General features: G+C 43.7%; 1 protein-coding gene across 1 annotated transcript in view; it reads left to right on the top strand.

Annotated features, from left to right (window-relative positions):
- LOC138637737 (uncharacterized) overlaps positions 1 to 19,441 on the top strand; it is a 383,106-nt gene that overhangs the window by 263,306 nt on the left and 100,359 nt on the right. The window contains exons 41-42 of the mRNA XM_069726649.1: positions 810 to 919; positions 9,064 to 9,213. Coding sequence (XP_069582750.1) covers positions 810 to 919; positions 9,064 to 9,213 — 260 coding nt within the window. The remainder of the gene's footprint in view (positions 1 to 809; positions 920 to 9,063; positions 9,214 to 19,441) is intronic.

Below are 19,441 nucleotides of genomic sequence, written 5' to 3'. Positions count from 1 at the left end.
CTCACCCTGTGTCTGTTACTGCACTGGTTGATCATTCTCTTTAGAATACAATATAAAGAAATCAATTCCACCATAAAAGCTGTCCACAGTTTTGCACAATCTCACATCCCCTCCCTCTTCACCATCTACTACCTTACTGTGCTATCTGTTCTGGTAGTGATCTAAGACTAACATCTTCGATTATTTGAATCTCCAACTTACATCTCCAAGACTTTTCTCGTGCTGCACCATTTCTCTTTATTGCAGTAACCCAGGCAATCAGGTTAATTCCGAGTGTCCACAGTTTTTAATATACCCTAGAACTTTTTTAAGAAAAATCTTTTAACAATGTCATTTTTCAGTTTCTCCTTTCTACATTTTTTTTCTCAAAATGTGTATACTTGTTTCAATCATTGCCCACATACTTCATGAACGCAATAGCACTTCATTATGTACAAGCATATTGACTGGTGACCAGCTTCAGATCCTGGAACAGAGGGTATATATGAGTTATATGTACTTCCGTTCAGTGCCCATGTAGTGGGCATGGCCTCACTCCATATATTTGGTTTGAGCGAGACCATGCCCCGTCTAGTGACATGGCCGTGCATTTGGCGCCCACTGGACGAGCTCTAGCTGGGAGTATGTGTAACTCATACATACCCTTCCGTCCCCATTCAGAAACTGGCGAATCCCCACAGCACACAGTGTGTGCCCTGGGGGGACTCATAATTCTGCAGTCACACAGAATGATTGAAGGCTTATTGATCTGGACTGGACAACTCCTTTAACATTCCAGTTTTCCCTATTCATATATTTTTCTTATGTAGAACTCTGGAAGAAGCCAGTTATGAAGGAGAATTTTTCACCCGGAAGGCCACAAATTGTTGAAAAATTTGTACAGCAGCTAATGAGTGAACATCGGGGCAACTCTGCAGAGGTAAGATTTATGAAACATCTTTAGGAGTAAATGCACCTGTACATTGTCATGGTTATTTCTTAAGACCCCTCCATAAATTTGCACTCTCAGAATGGCCTAAACTGTAATGAAAAATGCACCCAATTTGTTAAGTGTGCCTCTTAATAAAACTTGCATCTTACACCAACTTACTTTTTAGTTTCATCAGTTTTATTAAAGATATGAACAGTATTTAGAAATGCGTTATGAAACGTTAATACCAGTAAGAATAACAAACAAGAAAAGAGATACAGGAATTATCAGCATCCAGCCATAACGGGAAATGGAACAGTTTGCTTCAGATCCTGAGCCTAAACCCCCAATAGTGATCGACCAATGCAATTAGACTATTTTCACAAGCAGCATTTTTTAATGCAAATCACAGCTGCTTTTTAAAGTACCAGTATATGAGTTTTCAGAGATCTCATGCACTTGCTTGTTCTTTTGCTCTAGTTAAATTTGAGAACTGCAGTGGTTTTTAAATCTGCATTAAGTGAGTTCTTTCAGCATTTTGCAATGTTTTTTCCACCCGTAGTAACGAGAAAGTGAAAAATGCTCAAAAAAAGCAGAAATTGTTTTTACACCATTTTTGGTGAATAACCTTCAATTTTTTGAATGTGTTGTGCAGAAAATGCACCTTAAGGGATAAGTGGGGTTTCAATATGGTATAGAACCAAAAAAAGTGCTGAAGAGTCAAGACCCCTAAAACTTAACTTTTATTAATATATTAAAAATACTCTCAATACTAAAAAAAGAGGTGCTAAAAGCAAACAAGGGCCACCAGGGACAAAATATAAACAGTTGGAGGTATAATAACCAAATGTAAAGAGAAAAGGGGGCCTGCTCTCTCCCTAAAAATGCCCTGAGAGTCGCCCTACCTACCAGCGGAGGTTGGCACCCTAGTTGTTGACGTGATGGCGCCCCCGCTCCACATCGGTAGTCCTGAAGACCCTATAACACCCTAAACATGCCAAAAATAGAAAAATACAGAAAAAACACATACACACATAGAAAAACGTATAATTTAATGTATATATTTTTCCCTGGTGGCTCTTGTTTTCTCTTAGGCCGGGTTCACATTGCGTTAGCAGCAGCCCGTTCAGCACATACGCTAACGAGCTGCTGTTAGCGCAAGTGCTGACTTTGCATCGTGCTAGCGCAGATAGAGCAGCTGCTAGCTCTATCTGCGCTAGCAGTGACGGACCCGGAAACACTGCAGCCCGCGTCTCAGGGTCCGTCACTCAATGACGGCACATCCCACAATGGGCGTGCGCTAGCGATGCGTCCGACATTGCAGTCAATGGCGGCTGTAACGGACTACATTACACCGTGTTTATGCCGCAGTGTAACGTAGTCTGTCTAACGGACACCATTAACGCAATGTGAACCCAGCCTTAGGGGTCTTCAGCACTTCTTTTGGTTCTATATGTGCAGAAAAAGCGCGTTTTATTGTGAAAAGAGCAGATTTTGGCTGCAGCAAAAATGTTGCATATGAATATAGCCTTAGAGATTACTGGATATTCAATGAAGATGTATGTTAAAATTACTCCAAAGTTCAGCTTACTTTTAATTAAGACTGGCATAAAGTATGCTAGTTTTAATTAATGTCCATTTCTATCTTTATTTTTCTATTGTTGTTTCACATTTATGAATAGTATGAAGTACAGTATTCTTCAAAATAATAGCAGTCCAATATGACTAACCAGATTAATTACTGTTTTTGGTATAAATTATATTGCCACAACACATATCAATTTATCAGTTGGTGCAGTAGATTTTAGGAAAACCAACAGACTCCGCATTCATGATCTGCATTTTTTGGAGTCTGTGTGTTAGAATAATCAATTGAAAGGGAGTGTGTTCAAAATAATAGGGGTGTGGAATTCAATTAGTGAGGTCAATCATTCTGTGAAGAAACAGGTGTGATTCAGGTGGCCCTTATTGAAGGGTGAAGCCAGGAAATTTTGTACAAGCATTTCTCCTTCAAAGCCTGAGAATTATGGGTCGTTCGAGACATTGTTCAGAAGAACAGCGTACTTTGATTAAAAAGTTGATTGGTGAGGGTAAAACTTATAGTGCAGACAATGATAGGCTGTTCAGCTAAAATGAGCTCCAATGCTTTCAAATGGAAAGCCAAACCAGGGAGACATGGAAGAAAAAGGAAGACTACCATTCAAATGGATGGAAGAATAGCCTGAATGGCAAAGGCTCAGCCAATGATCAGCTCCAGGATGATCAAAGACAATCTTAAGTAACCTGTGAGTACTGTGACAGATAGAAGACGACCGTGTGAAGCCAACCTCTTAGCAAGAAGTCCCCGCAAAGTCCCACTGTTAAAAAAGACATGTACTGAAGCAGATACAATTTTCCAAAGAACACATCGACTGGCCTAAAGAGAAATGGAGAAACATTTTATGGACTGATGAAAGTAAAATTGTTCTTTTTGGGTCCAAGGGCCGCAGACATTTAGCCAGACAACCCCAAAACTCTGCATTCAAGCGACAGTACACTCTGAAGACAGCGAAGATGGTGGTGCAAGCATCATGATATGGGTATGTTTCTCTTACTATGGTGCCGGACCTATTTACCGCATACCAGGGATCATGGACCAGTTTGCATATATTAAAATATTTGAAGAAATCATGTTGCCTTACGCTGATGAGGATATGCCCTTGAATTGGGTATTTCATCAAGACAACGACCCTAAATACAAAAGTAAACAAGCAAAATCTTGATTCCAGTCAAACAAAATTGAGGTTATGGAGTGGCCAGCCCAATCCCCAGACCTTAATATGATAGAACACTTATGGGGTGACATAAAAAATGCAATTTCTAAGGTAAGGCCAACAAATGTAAAAAAAAATAAAAAAATTGTGAAATGTAGTCAAAGCTTCCTGAGCTGGAATAACAGCTGACAGGTGCCAGAAGGTGGTTGACTCAATGCAACATAGATGTGAAGCAGTTCTAAAAAAAACCCTGTGGGTATTGTGGTGCAGCTCTCACTTTAAGTATTGGGGGACACTCGCTTGGCAACGGGATTAAGGCACACAGGAATGATTTCTCACTTAAACAGACCATCCTGTTTATTTAAACACAGCATAAGCCGGATAGGGTACAGTTAGTTTCGTTGCATCCATGAACATAATAAGACACCAGTCTGTTATGCACCATATAGTTCGTCATTACCGAGCAGCAGGTGTCTTTTCTGCACGGTGGACTCCGGACTGCGAACTCATCTTATATCGCCTCTTATTTATATTTGGTGCATTCTGCCAGTCCTAACATTATACTAGCTCCAGGGTCTGGCTAGTAATGGCGGACGAACAGTGACTACAGCGGTACATCCAGCAGCTGGAGGGCAGGTTGGCGGCTCTCGAGCGCACAACCTCAGCTGTGGATGTTAACGCAGTTGCTGTTCAGGATGCTAGCGTGGCTGCAACTAGTTTGTCCACTGCCACCCCTGCTCTGACATTATCCCGTCTCCCGTTGCCAGACAAGTTTGCTGGTGACAATAAGCTGTGTAGGGGATTTGTGAGCCAGTGTGCTATACATCTTGAGCTCCCGGCTGCACGTTTTCCCATGGAGCGGGCTAAGGTGGGATTTATTATATCCCTCCTGTAGGACAGGGCGTTGGAGTGGGCTACGCCGCTGTGGGAGCGCGACAATCATGTGGTGCAGAGTGCTCCGCGGTTCTTGAGCACTCTGAAGCAGGTCTTTTTGGGACCTTGTGTCACCCATGATACGGCGCTCCAACTGCTGGCATTGACACAGGGTTCGTCCATGGTCAGCCATTTTGCTGTCCACTTCCGGACTTTGGCATCTGAGCTGGAGTGGCCAGATAAAGTCCTCATCCTTGTATTCTGGAGGGGACTAACTGACCATGTGAAGGACGCCTTGGCAACTAGGGAGATTCCTGCCACACTGGAAGAGCTAATAACAATATCTACTCGCATTGACCTTTATTTTAACGAGCGAGGGTTGGAGCGAGCCCAGTGTAGGCAGAGGTTTCGGCTGGCTCTCACCTTCACCAAACCTCCAGAATCTCTAGTCCAGGTGTCTGAGCCACATGAGACCATGGAGGTGACACGAGCGGGGTCTAAATCCCAGACCGCTCGTGCACTCAAGGTCTGTCCTGTCTGCCAGCAGTCGGGACATTATGCCAGAAAATGTCCCCAGCGGTTGGGAAAACATCAGCGTCTAGTGGTTGTAGGAGGAGGTACACTAGATACGGCAACATTTTCCTCCAAATTGTCCTTCAAGGGGACAATTACCATAGGCCCATCCACTCATACGGTAGAGCTTTGTGTGGATTGCGGGGCGGAGGACAACTTCATGTCTTCTGCCTTTGCTCAACGGCACGCAATACCTCTGGCAATGCTCGCCAAACAGTGACCATACGAGTGGTGAATGGGTCGACACTGCCCTCACAGATAACACACCAGACCATCCCATTTACTCTTTCTATGTTGCCATCCCATCAGGAGATTATCTCCTTACTTGTCATTCCCGAGGGAATTGATGAGGTGCTGTTAGGGATACCTTGGCTACGGTACCACTCCCCAAATATTGAGTGGTCCACAGGGAGAATCTTGGGATGGAGTGAATCTTGTGAGGGTAGATGTCAGAGGGAGTGTGTTCAGGTTGCTACTACTGATGTACCCGCAGATCTTTCCTCTCTCCCCAAGCACTATTGGCCCTATGCGGACATGTTCTCCAAGAGGGCTGCAGAGACTCTTCCACCTCACCGCCCCTATGACTGTCCTATTGACCTCTTGCCTGGTGCTGAGCCTCCACGGGGTCGAGTCTACCTGTTATCTCTCCCGGAGACGGAGGCACTGTCTCAGTACATCCAGGAGAATCTGGCAAGTGGGTTCATTAGGAAGTCCGTGTCACCCGCAAGGGCTGAGTTCTTCTTCGTGCAGAAGAAAAATGGAGAATTACATCCCTGCATAGACTACAGGGGTCTTAATGCCATAACCGTTAAGAATTAGTACCCTCTGCCACTTATATCTGAGCTCTTCGATAGGTTGCGGGGGGCGAGGGTATTTACTAAGCTTGATCTGCGGGGTGCTTACAACCTGATTCGCATCCGTGAGGGGGACGAATGGAAGACAGCATTTAACACCAGGGACGGGCACTACCCTTCGGGCTCTGTAATGCTCCTGCCGTTTTCCAAGACTTTGTGAACAATATCTTCCGGGAAATGCTTACCACCTCGGTCGTAGTCTATCTGGATGATATTCTCATCTACTCTCCAGATATAGACTCTCACCGGAGAGATGTTTGCGAAGTCTTCGACCTCTTACGGGCAAACTCCCTCTATGCCAAGTTGGAGAAGTGTGTGTTTGAGCAGGAGTCCTTGCCTTTCCTGGGCTATATCATCTCTGCTCGGGGGTTGGCCATGGATCCTGCCAAGCTACAGGCTGTGATAGACTGGCAGGAACCCCATTCTCTCAAAGCAGTGCAGCGCTTTATAGGGTTCATCAACTATTATCGCCAGTTCATTTCCCACTTCTCAACCTTGGTAGCTCCCCTGGTTGCCCTCACCAAGAAGGGAGCTAATCCCAAATTGTGGTCTGAGGAGGTCTCCAAGGTCTTCCTCTGTATCAAGTCACACTGCGCTAGTGCTCCCATTTTACATCGCCACGATGTTGATAAACCATTTATCATGGAGGTGGATGCCTCTTCTGTCGGTGCTGGAGCAGTCATCTTCCAGAAGGATGCTCAAGGTCGGAAGCTTCTTCTTTTCCAAGACCTTCTCACCAGCAGAGAGGAATTATTCCATCGGGGACAGGGAGTTGCTAGCCATGAAGTTGACCTTTTTGGAGTGGAGACACATCCTGGAGGGGGTTCGCTTATCTCTTCCAAGTATTCACAGACCACAAAATTTTAGTATATTTACAAACCGCCCAGCGGCTAAACTCTCGCCAGGCCAGATGGTCCCTGTTCTTCTCCCAGTTCCACTTCACCCTCCATTTTCTCTCCGGAGAGAAGAACACTCATGCCGACGCTCTCTCCCGCTCCTTAGTGTCATCAGAGGAAGAGGAGGAGCCTTGGCTTATTGTCCCTTCTGAGAGCCTGAGAACTGTGGCCCTGGTTTTGCTAGAGTCTGTGCCTCCAGGCAAGACTTTTGTTCCACCTATTTTGCGCCCGGAGGTTCTCTCTTGGACCCACTCCTCTAGGATGGGTGGACATTTTGGGACTAAGAGGACATCTGAACTCCTGGCAAGGATGTACTGGTGGCCATATATGGCCCATGACGTCAGAGACTATATTCAAGCGTGTGTATCCTGCACCAAGAATAAGTACCCTCGGCAATGGCCTGCTGGGTTACTTTACCCCCTGCCAGTGGCGGACAGGTCCTGGTAAATGGTCGGGATGGACTTCGTGGTAGGCTTATTCAAGTCCTGTAGCTGCACCATTATTTGTGTAGTCACCGACCACTTTTCCAAAATGGTGCACTTGGTGCCTCTTCCACGGCTACCTTCTGCACGGGCCTTGGCGGCGCTGTTTATTGGATTGGGTTGGCGAATGGGTTGGTAGAGAGGGCCAACCAGACCCTGGTCACATATCTGTGACATTTTGATTCAGCCAGGCAGGATGACTGGGCATCCTTGCTACCATGGGTGGAGTTCGCGCTGAACAACACCGTAACCGACTCCACTGGGCAGACCCCATTCTTCCTACGGCCAGCATCTGCGGATTCCGGTGCACATGCCCGTGTCTTCCACTGACTCCAGGGTGGCATTTGGGACCGTACACAGGATGCCATCCTGGCCTCCAAGGAGAGAATAAGGATCTCCGCTGATGCACATCGGCGCCCTGCTCCGACCTTTGCTCCTGGCGGCTTAGTGTGGCTCTCCGCCCTTAATATCAGGCTGAGAGTTGAGTCCACTAAGTTTGCGCCTTGCTACTTAGGCCCCTTCAAGGTGCTGGAACCCTGTGGTCTAACATCTGGCCCTTCCTCCACGCATGGGTATCACTGACACCTTTCATGTCTCCCTCCTAAAGCCCATTCACATGACCCGGTTTTCTGAGTCATCTGCCGGGACATCAGGTTCGTCCATGGATGATTACAAGGTGAACGCTATCACGGGGTGTAAGGTGGTACGTGGCAAAAAATTCTATTTGGTGGATTGGAAGGGTCATGGCCCGAAGACAGGTCCTGGGAACCTGTTGAGTACATTCGGGCTCCGCAGCTCATTGCTGCCTTCGAGCATAGCAAGGCCCAAGGAGGGGGGGGGGGGTAATGTTAGGTGTCGAGTTCCCGGCGCTGCACAGGGGGAATCTCGAACTATGTCCGCTGCAGTCTCCCTTTCTCCTCCAGCCGCAGTGGAACCTGCTCAGCAGAGACGTTGATCCCAGCGTCTGGCTCAAGCTGATACTGTGCGCTTGGTTACTGCTGCTTTTCCAGGCTCAGCCCTTGTAGCCAGCACTGATCAGTGGCGAGCAGACATTCCAGGGACTATGTCCTGCTTTTCCCCTACTGAGCATGCCCACAGGTCGACCTCTCATTGGAGGTTGGGGGTCACATGCTCTGGTCCTGTAGCGGCTCCTATTGGACCACTAGGAAGGTCCTGGAGAGCTATAGCTATAAAAGGTTTGCATAGCCGCCAGTCCTAACAGTAAGCCCCCTTTATAAACAAAAACAAGGCTCGTGGAACTGCATTTCAGGCTTAAAGCACAGAGCACCTGCTCCTCTACGACACATACCGACCATTTACAACAATGCCAGTCACTGTCTCACAGTATACAACTAAATATGAGGTTAGTGATTCACAGAAATGCTAAACTCGCCAAAAAAAGTATATATTGTGAGTTTGAAAAGACAAATGCAGACACTGCTATTTTTTAAAGCAGCCCAATTATCATTTTTACTTATTTTCTTTAAAGTAGTTAAAGATTAAATACATTTCTCTTCATGTTTTGAATTATAAAACAGTGTGCAATGTTCTCAATGCAGGAAAATAAAAACTAGTATAAACATTGTGATTAACTCATGTTTTTGAACACACTGCTATTATTTTGAACACTACTGTATATCTGCATAGATATTATTTGTAAACTCTGGAGACAGATTCAACTCTCACTATTCCTTTGCTAAATATTTGCTACTATAATTCTAGATTACATTCAGACAGGAGCATTTAGAAAGTTGCCTGACATTGCTGGCTTGTGCCATAATGGCAAGAGAGCAGAGTAACTTTGAATCATACTCCATGTTTTATGAAAATCTACTTCAACAAGAGCAGCAGAATCTGTACCAGAAAGAGCAGGTATGTACATGATGGAAACATCAGACATATCACTTTATTAGCATGTTTGTAATGTGGAATATGCTTCTTTTAGACAAATGTTGTAGGCAAATGCTGCAGTCTAGCAGATGAGAGGATATTGTTAGAAAAGAGTCCTATTAATCTACCTACAGTGGGTACGGAAAGTATTCAGACCCCTTTAAATTTTTTACTTTGTTTCATTGCAGCCATTTGGTGAATTCAAAAAAGTTCATTTTTTTCTCATTAAATGTAGCCTCTGCACCCCAGAGTTTTTCTTTTTAATTTAGCTTGCAAAAATGTCTATATTTCTGTTTTTTTCCAGTCAAGATGGGGTGCAGAGTGTACATTAATGAGAAAAAAAATTAACTTTTCTGAATTTACCAAATGGCTGCAATGAAACTAAGAGTGAAAAATTTAAAGGGTCTGAATACGTTCCATACCCACTGTATGTGTTTCTCGCTCTATTTCATTTTCTTATATACCAATCATAAGCACTTTTATAATGTAGCTTAGAGAGGTAGCTCATTACTTATTCTTTAGGATAGGTCATCAATATGAGATGGGATGGGGATTTCCAGTTGCTCACAGTACTGGCAGTGGCAGGTTGCGTTGCAGTTGCAGAGCTGCACAGCTCCTTCATCTGTATTGTGGCCATAGCTGGACGCTGTAAATCTGCTGATTTCCACTGAATAGGCATGGATCTGCAGTATACAGTCGCAGCTACAATACATTTGTCTGAGCTGTGTAGTTTAATTCTGCAACTGATCACTTACAGCTGACACCGGGAACAACTTTTCGGCGGGGATGCCGGGTGTCACATACCCACTGATTTCTTATTGATGCCCATCCTAAAGGTACCTTCACACTGAGCGACGCTGCAGCGATACCGACAACGATGTCGATCGCTGCAGCGTCGCTGTTTGGTCGCTGGAGAACTGTCACACAGACAGCTCTCCAGCGACCAACGATCCCGAGGTCCCCGGTAACCAGGGTAAACATCGGGTTACTAAGCGCAGGGCCGCGCTTAGTAACCCGATGTTTACCCTGGTTACCAGCGTAAACGTTAAAAAAACAAACACTACATACTTACCTTCAGCTGTCTGTCCTCCGGCGCTCTGCTTTCCTCTGCACTGTCAGCGCCGGTCAGCCGGAAAGCAGAGCGGTGACGTCACCGCTCTGCTTTCCGGCTGGCCGGCACTGACACATGATGCAGGAGGAGTGCAGAGAAGCACAGCGCCGGGGACAGACAGCTGAAGGTAAGTATGTAGTGTTTGTTTTTTTAACGTTTACGCTGGTAACCAGGGTAAACATCGGGTTACTAAGCGTGGCCCTGTGCTTAGTAACCCGATGTTTACCCTGGTTACCAGTGAAGACATCGCTGGATCGGCGTCACACACGCCGATCCAGCGATGTCAGCGGGAAGTCCAGCGACAAAATAAAGTTCTGGACTTTCCTCAGCGACCAACGATCTCCCAGCAGGGGCCTGATCGTTGGTCGCTGTCACACAGAACGATTTCCTTAACGATATCGCTGCTACGTCACAAAAAGCAACGATATCGTTAACGATATCGTTATGTGTGACGGTACCTTAAGAATTGGCCCTCAAGAGAAAGTACTGGACAATCCCTTTAATATGCCAATAGGAACAAGACAGATGCTGCGGCCACTATACAGTTGACGGAGCTGTACTCTTCCTCTGCGCAACTGCTCATATCCGGCAGACAATGGGAACAACTGATAGGTGGGAGTGGCGGGTCATAAGAGAAAGAAACATGACAAAAATACTGACTGGCACATCCAAGCTAATATGAACAGGTGCCATCTAGGATTAGCTACCTCCGCATACAATAAACAAAACAAACAATGATTAAGAGAAAAAGACATGTCACACAAAACAGATCACCTAAAAGTATTAAATGTTGACAACCCTTGAAATTGCTCCAGAAAATGAAGTATTTCTTGCAGAAAATTATTGCATTTACACAAGTTTTGTTATACACATGTTTATTTCATTTGTGTATATTGGGACAGCACAAAAAAACTGAAAAAAGGTAAATTGGCAAAATTTCATACAAAACCCCAAAAATGGGCCAGACAAAACTGTGGGCACCGTCCCAAAATTGTGGGTAAACAAATTTGTATCAAGCATTCAAAATCACCTGTGGCAAGTAACAGGTGTAGTCAATATGAAAACCACACCTGAAACCAGATATAAAGGGGAGAAGTTGACTCATTCTTTGCAATGTGTGTCCGTGTGTGCCATACTAAGGGCTCATTCCCACTTGCGATGAAATCGGACGAATGCAATCCGATAAAAAATCTGATTGAATTTGGACCAATGTTATTTTATGATTGTGTGTTCATCTTCGTTTTTTTTTCCAGCTCAGATCACAATCGGACTGGAAAAAAGTCACAGCATGCTGAGATTTTAATCGGAAATCGGATCGCATCCCGCAATAAAAGTCAATGGGTGCGATAAAGAAATCACACAGCATTTGGACCATGCGAGTGCTGTCCGATTTTTACACACCAATCGCATTTCAAAAGCCAGCAATTCATCTGCTGTGTACAGTAAAATCACAATGACAGGTTAGAAAAGAATAGATAGAATAAATATATACACATAGAATACATACAGTAAATATATAGATGTCAGTGACACACACATTTATATAGATATACTGTATATTACATAGATAGCTATATAGAAGAAAAGCCGGCAATTCAGCAGCCGCATAGTATAAAATCACTGCAGGAGCCGACAGGATAGAAGAGATAGATTACATACAGTAAATACATACAGAATTGATAGATATATAGATGTCAGTGACACACACAGGCATTAAAGTCCATTTTTTTCAATTATTTTGTGCTGCTTTTCCTTTTTTTTGAGTTTATTACTTTTTGACCATTGGATTGCTGGTCGGGAGAGCTCTGCATGCCTTGTAAGGTAGTAATTTGATGCTGTTCCAATTTTTTCACTTTATATATATATACACTGTAATATATATATATGGAGCGCCCCCAGATGCAGGGCCGCGGGTTACTCGGTGCCGGTCCTCTCTGGCTCAGTTCTGGGGATGTCACGGTGGCTGGACCCGGTCCGTGACCCTGCTAAGGGGCGTCCAATGGAAGGTGATACGAGTCTGTCAAGGTTTGGTGACGCCACCTGTGGTATTCGGTCAGGGCGACCGACGCTGCTTGGGGTCCACTGGGGTGATGTGATGGCAGCTAGATGGTAAACCTTCCCACAGGTGAAGTATGTCCCCAGGGCTTCCCAGTAAGGTGGATGGTGATGGTGTGAGGTGCAGACAATAACGAGGACACAGGGTTGCAGTCTCTTTACTGGTGACTTCAGGATCCTCAATCCAGAGCACAGTTAACAGGGCTGTCTGAGACCGGCCGGTCCGAAGGCACATCCAGAGTTCCCTTTGCAGGTGGAAATCGTTGCCTACCACTAGCGCCTGTGTGTTGTAGTGCTTCCCTGCTGAGCATTCGGGATAGTCCTCACAACTTCTATTCTCGTTCGTTCCAGTTCTTTCTAGTTCTTTCTATTCTCCGTCCCCCAGGTTTGTTATGGTTAGGACGCACCCGTTTGACGGGTAGGCTTGGAGCTCTTCCGGGACCCTAGAGACGCCCCTCTCCACGCGTTTCCCCCTATGTCTGCTTAGGTGATGTAAGGTAGACAGCCAACCTATAATTAACTGTCCTGCGGTATTTGAAGTAAGGCATAAAGTCAGTTATTTCCTCGGTGTTCCAGGCACCGGCTACGCGCCTCAGTAGGATGTTGCCGTTCTCCGGGCACGACTCCTACTGGCTCTCCTTTGTGCTTGATCTCGTTTCTCACTGTCCACAATATCCTTCGCTTCGTGTCCGTTCTGAGGATACCGCCGCAAGGTAGTGCAGGCGCGGTTCCTTTCGTTCTGTTCTTGTCGCTAGGTACCTGCCAGGTTCCCACGCCTGACAGGGACCCCCCTGAATCTTCCCCCGCAACACCCCCTGCCACTGGATGTTGCCTGGACAAAACCCAGTCAGCTTCTGATCTAACTTCCTATCCAACCCCTAGTTTTACCAGTGTGAGGAGTGGCCTAATAAATAAAACCTTTTGCTCCCCATAGTGGCCGGAGTGTGAAGTGTAATGTGTGCTGGTGATACCTGGTCAGATGAACTCCTTTAGTGCCATCAGACGTACCATCACTCCCCTTAGTGGCAGAGCGACATTACTGCAACGACCAGGTCTCTGGGGCGCTGCATATATATATATTACATAAAACACCAAATAATATCCCTGCTAGGGTCATGAAGGAACCAAAGTGCAAAAACCAACAACAAACCTTCACAAAGCAGACCCAAAAAAAGATTAAATAAGAATCTGAAAATATATATTTTATTGAATAAATACACATATAGAATAAAAACAGGGCAGTGGCCACCAGTGCAGCAGCAATGGTGGGACTCACTCAGGGACAACCTCATAAACGTTCATAGCAAGTGATATGAAAATAGCAAATATTCTGGTGCCCAGCTATTACATAAAATGGAAGTAGATATACGTGGAATATACAGTGTAATGAAAAGTCAATAAGAATAAATAGTGAAATCTATATGTTAATATATAATAATGATCCACAGTATAAATATCAAAATGAATACACTAAGATAACCGGCTGAAGGTTTGTTGTTGGTTTTTTATATATTACATAGATAGATATGACGTCAGAAAGGTGAAATGAGTTCACTTGCTGGTGGTGGGTGAGCACATGGGGGGAGAGATTCTCAGTGCTGCAAAGCCTGCCCCCATCGTGACATTACCACCCTCCCGATGCGATAGCATCGGGCCTCCATCTAGTATATATATATATATATATATATATATATATATACAAGATGGTGGCCCGATTCTAACGCATCGGGTATTCTAGAATATGTATGTAGTTTATTTATGAAGATTTAAGAATAATGCAATGAACACACAGGATTCGGCCGGCCAGGCGCGACCAATCAGCAAAGCATGGTTCAAATTCCGCGCCAATTCGCGGCCGGACTGCGCCTGTCGCTGATTGGTCACGCCCGGCCGGGCGAGACCAATCAGTGAAGCCAGGGCCGGCTCCAGGTTTTTGAGGGCCCCGGGCAAAAGAGTCTCAGTGGGCCCCCCTTTAACACATACCACGATTTATGATCAGAGCAGAGAAATATAGCACAAGCACAGCCACTTAGCATATAACACAGCCCACGTAGTATATAACACAGTCCACGTATCATATAGCACAGTCAAGTAGCATATAGCACAGCCACGTAGCATATAATACAGCCGTGTAGTATATTGCCCAGCCCACATAGCATATAACACAGCCCACGTAGTATATAGCACAGCCACGTAGTATGTAACACAGCCACGTAGTATATAGCACAGCAACGTAGCATATAACACAGCCCACATAGTATGTAACACAGCCCACATAGCATATAACACAGTCACGTAGTATATAGCAAGCCATGTAGTATATAGCACAGCCACGTAGTATATAGCACAGCCACGTGGTATATAGCAGCCCACGTAGTATATAATACCACCACAGAAAAAACGATATTAAAGTCAAGATTATATTCAAAAAATACAAATTCACTTTATTATTTAAAATATAACAGACACTAGTGAGCACGAAACGCGCGTTGGGGCGGGCGCACGCTCCCTGGACACCTTGACCGCATCAGCTGTAGGTAACTACTATATATTAATGTGATGTGGGAACTGTTTGTAATTATGGTGTTTATGGGTATATTCCCTGAGCTCTGGCCCCTTAGCTGTTTTTTCACCGATAATAGTTTTTGATATAATGGTGGCCACATATCAACCTGGTATTGAGTGGGGTTTGTCCAGGGATTCGTGCTCCCCTGCGTTTCTTTGCATAGCATTTCTTTAGGATATGGTTCATATACTTTATTCGTGCTCACTAGTGTCTGTTATATTTTAAATAATAAAGTGAATTTGCATTTTTTGAATATAATCTTGACTTTAATATCGTTTTTTCTGTGGTGGTGATGTTATCAACATTGACGATAAGTCACATGGTCCTCCGCGTCTTTTGTCGCACTGAGGATTACCTTTACAATGCGGGTACGCCTTATGAGCTACTATTCACGTAGTATATAGCACAGCCATGCAGTATATAGCACAGCCACATAGTATATAGCAAAGCGATGTAGTATATAACACAGCCACATAGTATATAGCACAGCCACGTAGTATATAGCACAGCCCACATAGTATATAACACAGTCCACATAGTATATAACACAGCCCACGCAGTATATAACACAGCCCATGTAGTATATAGCACAGCCCATATAGTATATAGCACAGCCCATGCAGTATATAACACAGCCAATGCAGTATATAACACAGCCCACGCAGTATATAACACTGCCCATGTAGTATATAACACTGCCCACATAGTATATAGCAGCCACGCAGTATATACCACAGCCCTCGTAATATATAACACAGCCCACACAGTATATAACACAGCCCACGCAGTATATAACACTGCACACGTAGTATATAGCAGCCACGCAGTATATAACACAGCCCACGTAATATATAGCACAGCCCGCGCAGTATATAACACAGCCCACGCAGTATATAACACTGGCCACGTAGTATATAGCAGCCACGCAGTATATAACACATCCCACATAGTATATAGCAGTGTGGGCACCATATCCCTGTTAAAAAAAAATAATTAAAATAAAAAATAGTTATATACTCACACTCCGGCGTCCAGCGAAGCTGTCTCGATGCACGAGTTGCTGCCACCAGCTTCCGTTCCCAGAGATGCTTTGCGAAATTACCCAGATGACTTAGAGGTCTCGCCACACTGTGGCATAACGCAGTCCGTTAACGCTGCCATTAACCCTGTGTAAGCGCTGACTGGAGGGGAGTATGGAGCGGGCGACAGGCACTGACTGGACGGAAGTAGGGAGGGACTAATTTTCGTCCGGGCTGTGTCCATCGTTGATTGGTCACAGCCTTGCGGCCGCGACCAATCAGCGACGGGGTATTTCCGTGACAGACAGACAAATAGACAGACAGACAGAAGTGCCGCTTAGACAATTATATATATATATATATATATACACATATATACTGTGTGTATATATATATATATATATATATATATATATATATGTATATATATATATATATATATATATATATATATATACAGTACAGACCAAAAGTTTGGACACACCTTCTCATTTAAAGATTTTTCTATATTTTCATGACTATGAAAATTGTAAATTCACACTGAAGGCATCAAAACTATGAATTAACAAATGTGGAATTATATACTTAACAAAAAAGTGTGAAACAACTGAAAATATGTCTTATATTCTAGGTTCTTCAAAGTAGCCACCTTTTGCTTTGATGACTGCTTTGACACTCTTGGCATTCTCTTGATGAGCTTCAAGAAGTAGTCACCGGAAATGGACTTCCAACAATCCTGAAGGAGTTCCCAGAGATGCTTAGCACTTGTTGGCCCTTTTGCCTTCACTCTGCGGTCATGCTCACCCCAAACCATCTCGATTGGGTTCAGGTCTGGCGTAGCACCCCATCACTCTCCTTCTTGGTCAAATAGCCCTTACACAACCTGGAGGGGTGTTTGGGGTCATTGTCCTGTTGAAAAATAAATGATGGTCCAACTAAACGCAAACCGGATGGAATAGCATGCCGCTGCAAGATGCTGTAGCCATGCTGGTTCAGTATGTCTTCAATTTTGAATAAATCCCCAACAGTGTCACCAGTAAAGCACCCCCACACCATCACACCTCCTCCTCCATGCTTCACGGTGGGAACCAGGAATGTAGAGTCCATCCGTTCACCTTTTCTGCGTCACACAAAGACACGGTGGTTGGAACCAATGATCTGAAATTTGGACTCATCAGAACAAAGCACAGATTTCCACTGGTCTAATGTCCATTCCTTGTGTTCTTTAGTCCCAAAAAAGTCTCTTCTGCTTGTTGCCTGTCCTTAGCAGTGGTTTCCTAGCAGCTATTTTACCATGAAGGCCTGCTGCACAAAGTCTCCTCTTAACAGTTGATATAGAAATGTGTCTGCTGCTAGAACTCTGTGTGGCATTGACCTGGTCTCTAATCAGAGCTGCTGTTAACCTGAGGCTGGTGACTCGGATAAACTTATCCTCAGAAGCAGAGGTGACTCTTGGTCTTCCTTTCCTGGGGCGGTCCTCATGTGAGCCAGTTTCTTTGCAGCACTTGATGGTTTTTGCAACTGCACTTGGGGACACTTTCAAAGTTTTCCCAATTTTTCAGACTGACTGACCTTCATTTCTTAAAGTAATGATGGCCACTCGTTTTTCTTTACTTAACTGCTTTTTTCTTGCCATAAAACAAATTCTAACAGTCTATTCAGTAGGACTATCAGCTGTGTATCCATCAGACTTCTGCACAACACAACTGATGGTCCACTCCCAACCCCATTAATAAGGCAAGAAATACCTCGAAATCCCACTTATTAAACCTGACAGGGCACACCTGTGAAGTGAAAACCATTCCCGGTGACTACCTCTTGAAGCTCATCAAGAGAATGCCAAGAGTGTGCAAAGCAGTCATCAAAGCAAAAGGTGGCCACAAATTTCCAGTTGTTTCACACTTTTTTGTTAAGTATATAATTCCACATGGGTTAAATCATAGTTTTGGATGCCTTCAGTGTGAATTTACAATTTTCATAGTCATGAAAATATAGAAAAATCTTTAAATGAGATGGTGTGTCCAAACTTTTGGTCTGTACTGTATATATATATATATATATATATATATATATATATATATATATATATATACACACATATATATATATATATATATATATATATATATACACACAGTATATATGTGTATATATATATATATATATATATATATATATATATATATAATTGTCTAAGCGGCACTTCTGTCTGTCTGTCTGTCTATTTGTCTGTCTGTCACGGAAATACCCCGTCGCTGATTGGTCGCGGACGATGGACACAGCCCGGACGAAAATTAGTCCCTCCATAAATCATAGTTTTGGATGCCTTCAGTGTGAATTTACAATTTTCATAGTCATGAAAATATAGAAAAATCTTTAAATGAGATGGTGTGTCCAAACTTTTGGTCTGTACTGTATATATATATATATATATATATATATATATATATACTGTATATATATATATATATATACTGTATATATATGTATTCTATGTGTATATATCTTTTCTATCTATTCTATTCTAACCTGTCATGCTGTAATTATACTGTACGCAGCATATGAATTGCTGGCTTTTATTCTATTTATCTATCTGTGATGGATCATACAGGGGAAGGGGTGTGTCGACTTCACTCACCTCTGGGGAGGGGAGAGAATAACCCAGCAGGGATCGGCTCTCTGGTGCCAGTAATTGCCCCAGGTGAGTCAGGGAACTGCACCAAGGGCAAATTGTCGCCGGAGAGGCTTCCCTTATAGGTACGAGTTATTGAGGAGCTCCCAGTGAAGGGGGATATATATCACCAGTCCAGGCTGGGGATATACTGTATACAGTATGTAAACCTCCCGGCCGCCACTGTCTGAACCCCATTGAAAACCTCTGGAATGTAATCAAGAGGAAGATGGATAGTCACAAGCCATCAGGCAAAGAAGAACTGCTTAATTTTTTTGTACCAGGAGTCGCATAAGGTCACCCAAAAGCAGTGTGAAAGACTGGTGGAAAGCATGCCAAGACGCATGAAAGCTGTGATTAAAAATCTTGGTTACTCCACAAAATTTTGATTTCTGAACTCTTCCTGAGTTTAAACATTAGTATTGTTGATTCTGAATGATAAAGAACTTGTTTTTTTGTATTTTTTGACGTCTGCAAGCAATGCATTTTTTTGTTATTTTGACCATTTCTCATTTTCAGAAAATAAATACAAAATTTATTACTTGGAACTTCGGAGACATGTTGTCAGTAGTTTACAGAATAAAAGAACAAATTACATTTTACTCAAAAATATACCTATAAAGAGAAAAATCAGACAAACTGAAAATTTTGCATTGGTCTCTTAATTTTTGCCAGAGCTGTGTGTGTGTATATATATATATATATATATATATATATATATATATATATATATACACAGTATATGTACCATATATATGCTTGTGCATAAGCCGAGTCTTTCAGCACTT

This window comes from Ranitomeya imitator, chromosome 5, assembly GCF_032444005.1.
Source record: "Ranitomeya imitator isolate aRanImi1 chromosome 5, aRanImi1.pri, whole genome shotgun sequence".
Lineage (NCBI taxonomy): Eukaryota > Metazoa > Chordata > Amphibia > Anura > Dendrobatidae > Ranitomeya > Ranitomeya imitator.
Note: the sequence above shows the minus strand (reverse complement) of the source record. Positions and strands in the feature narration are given on the sequence as shown.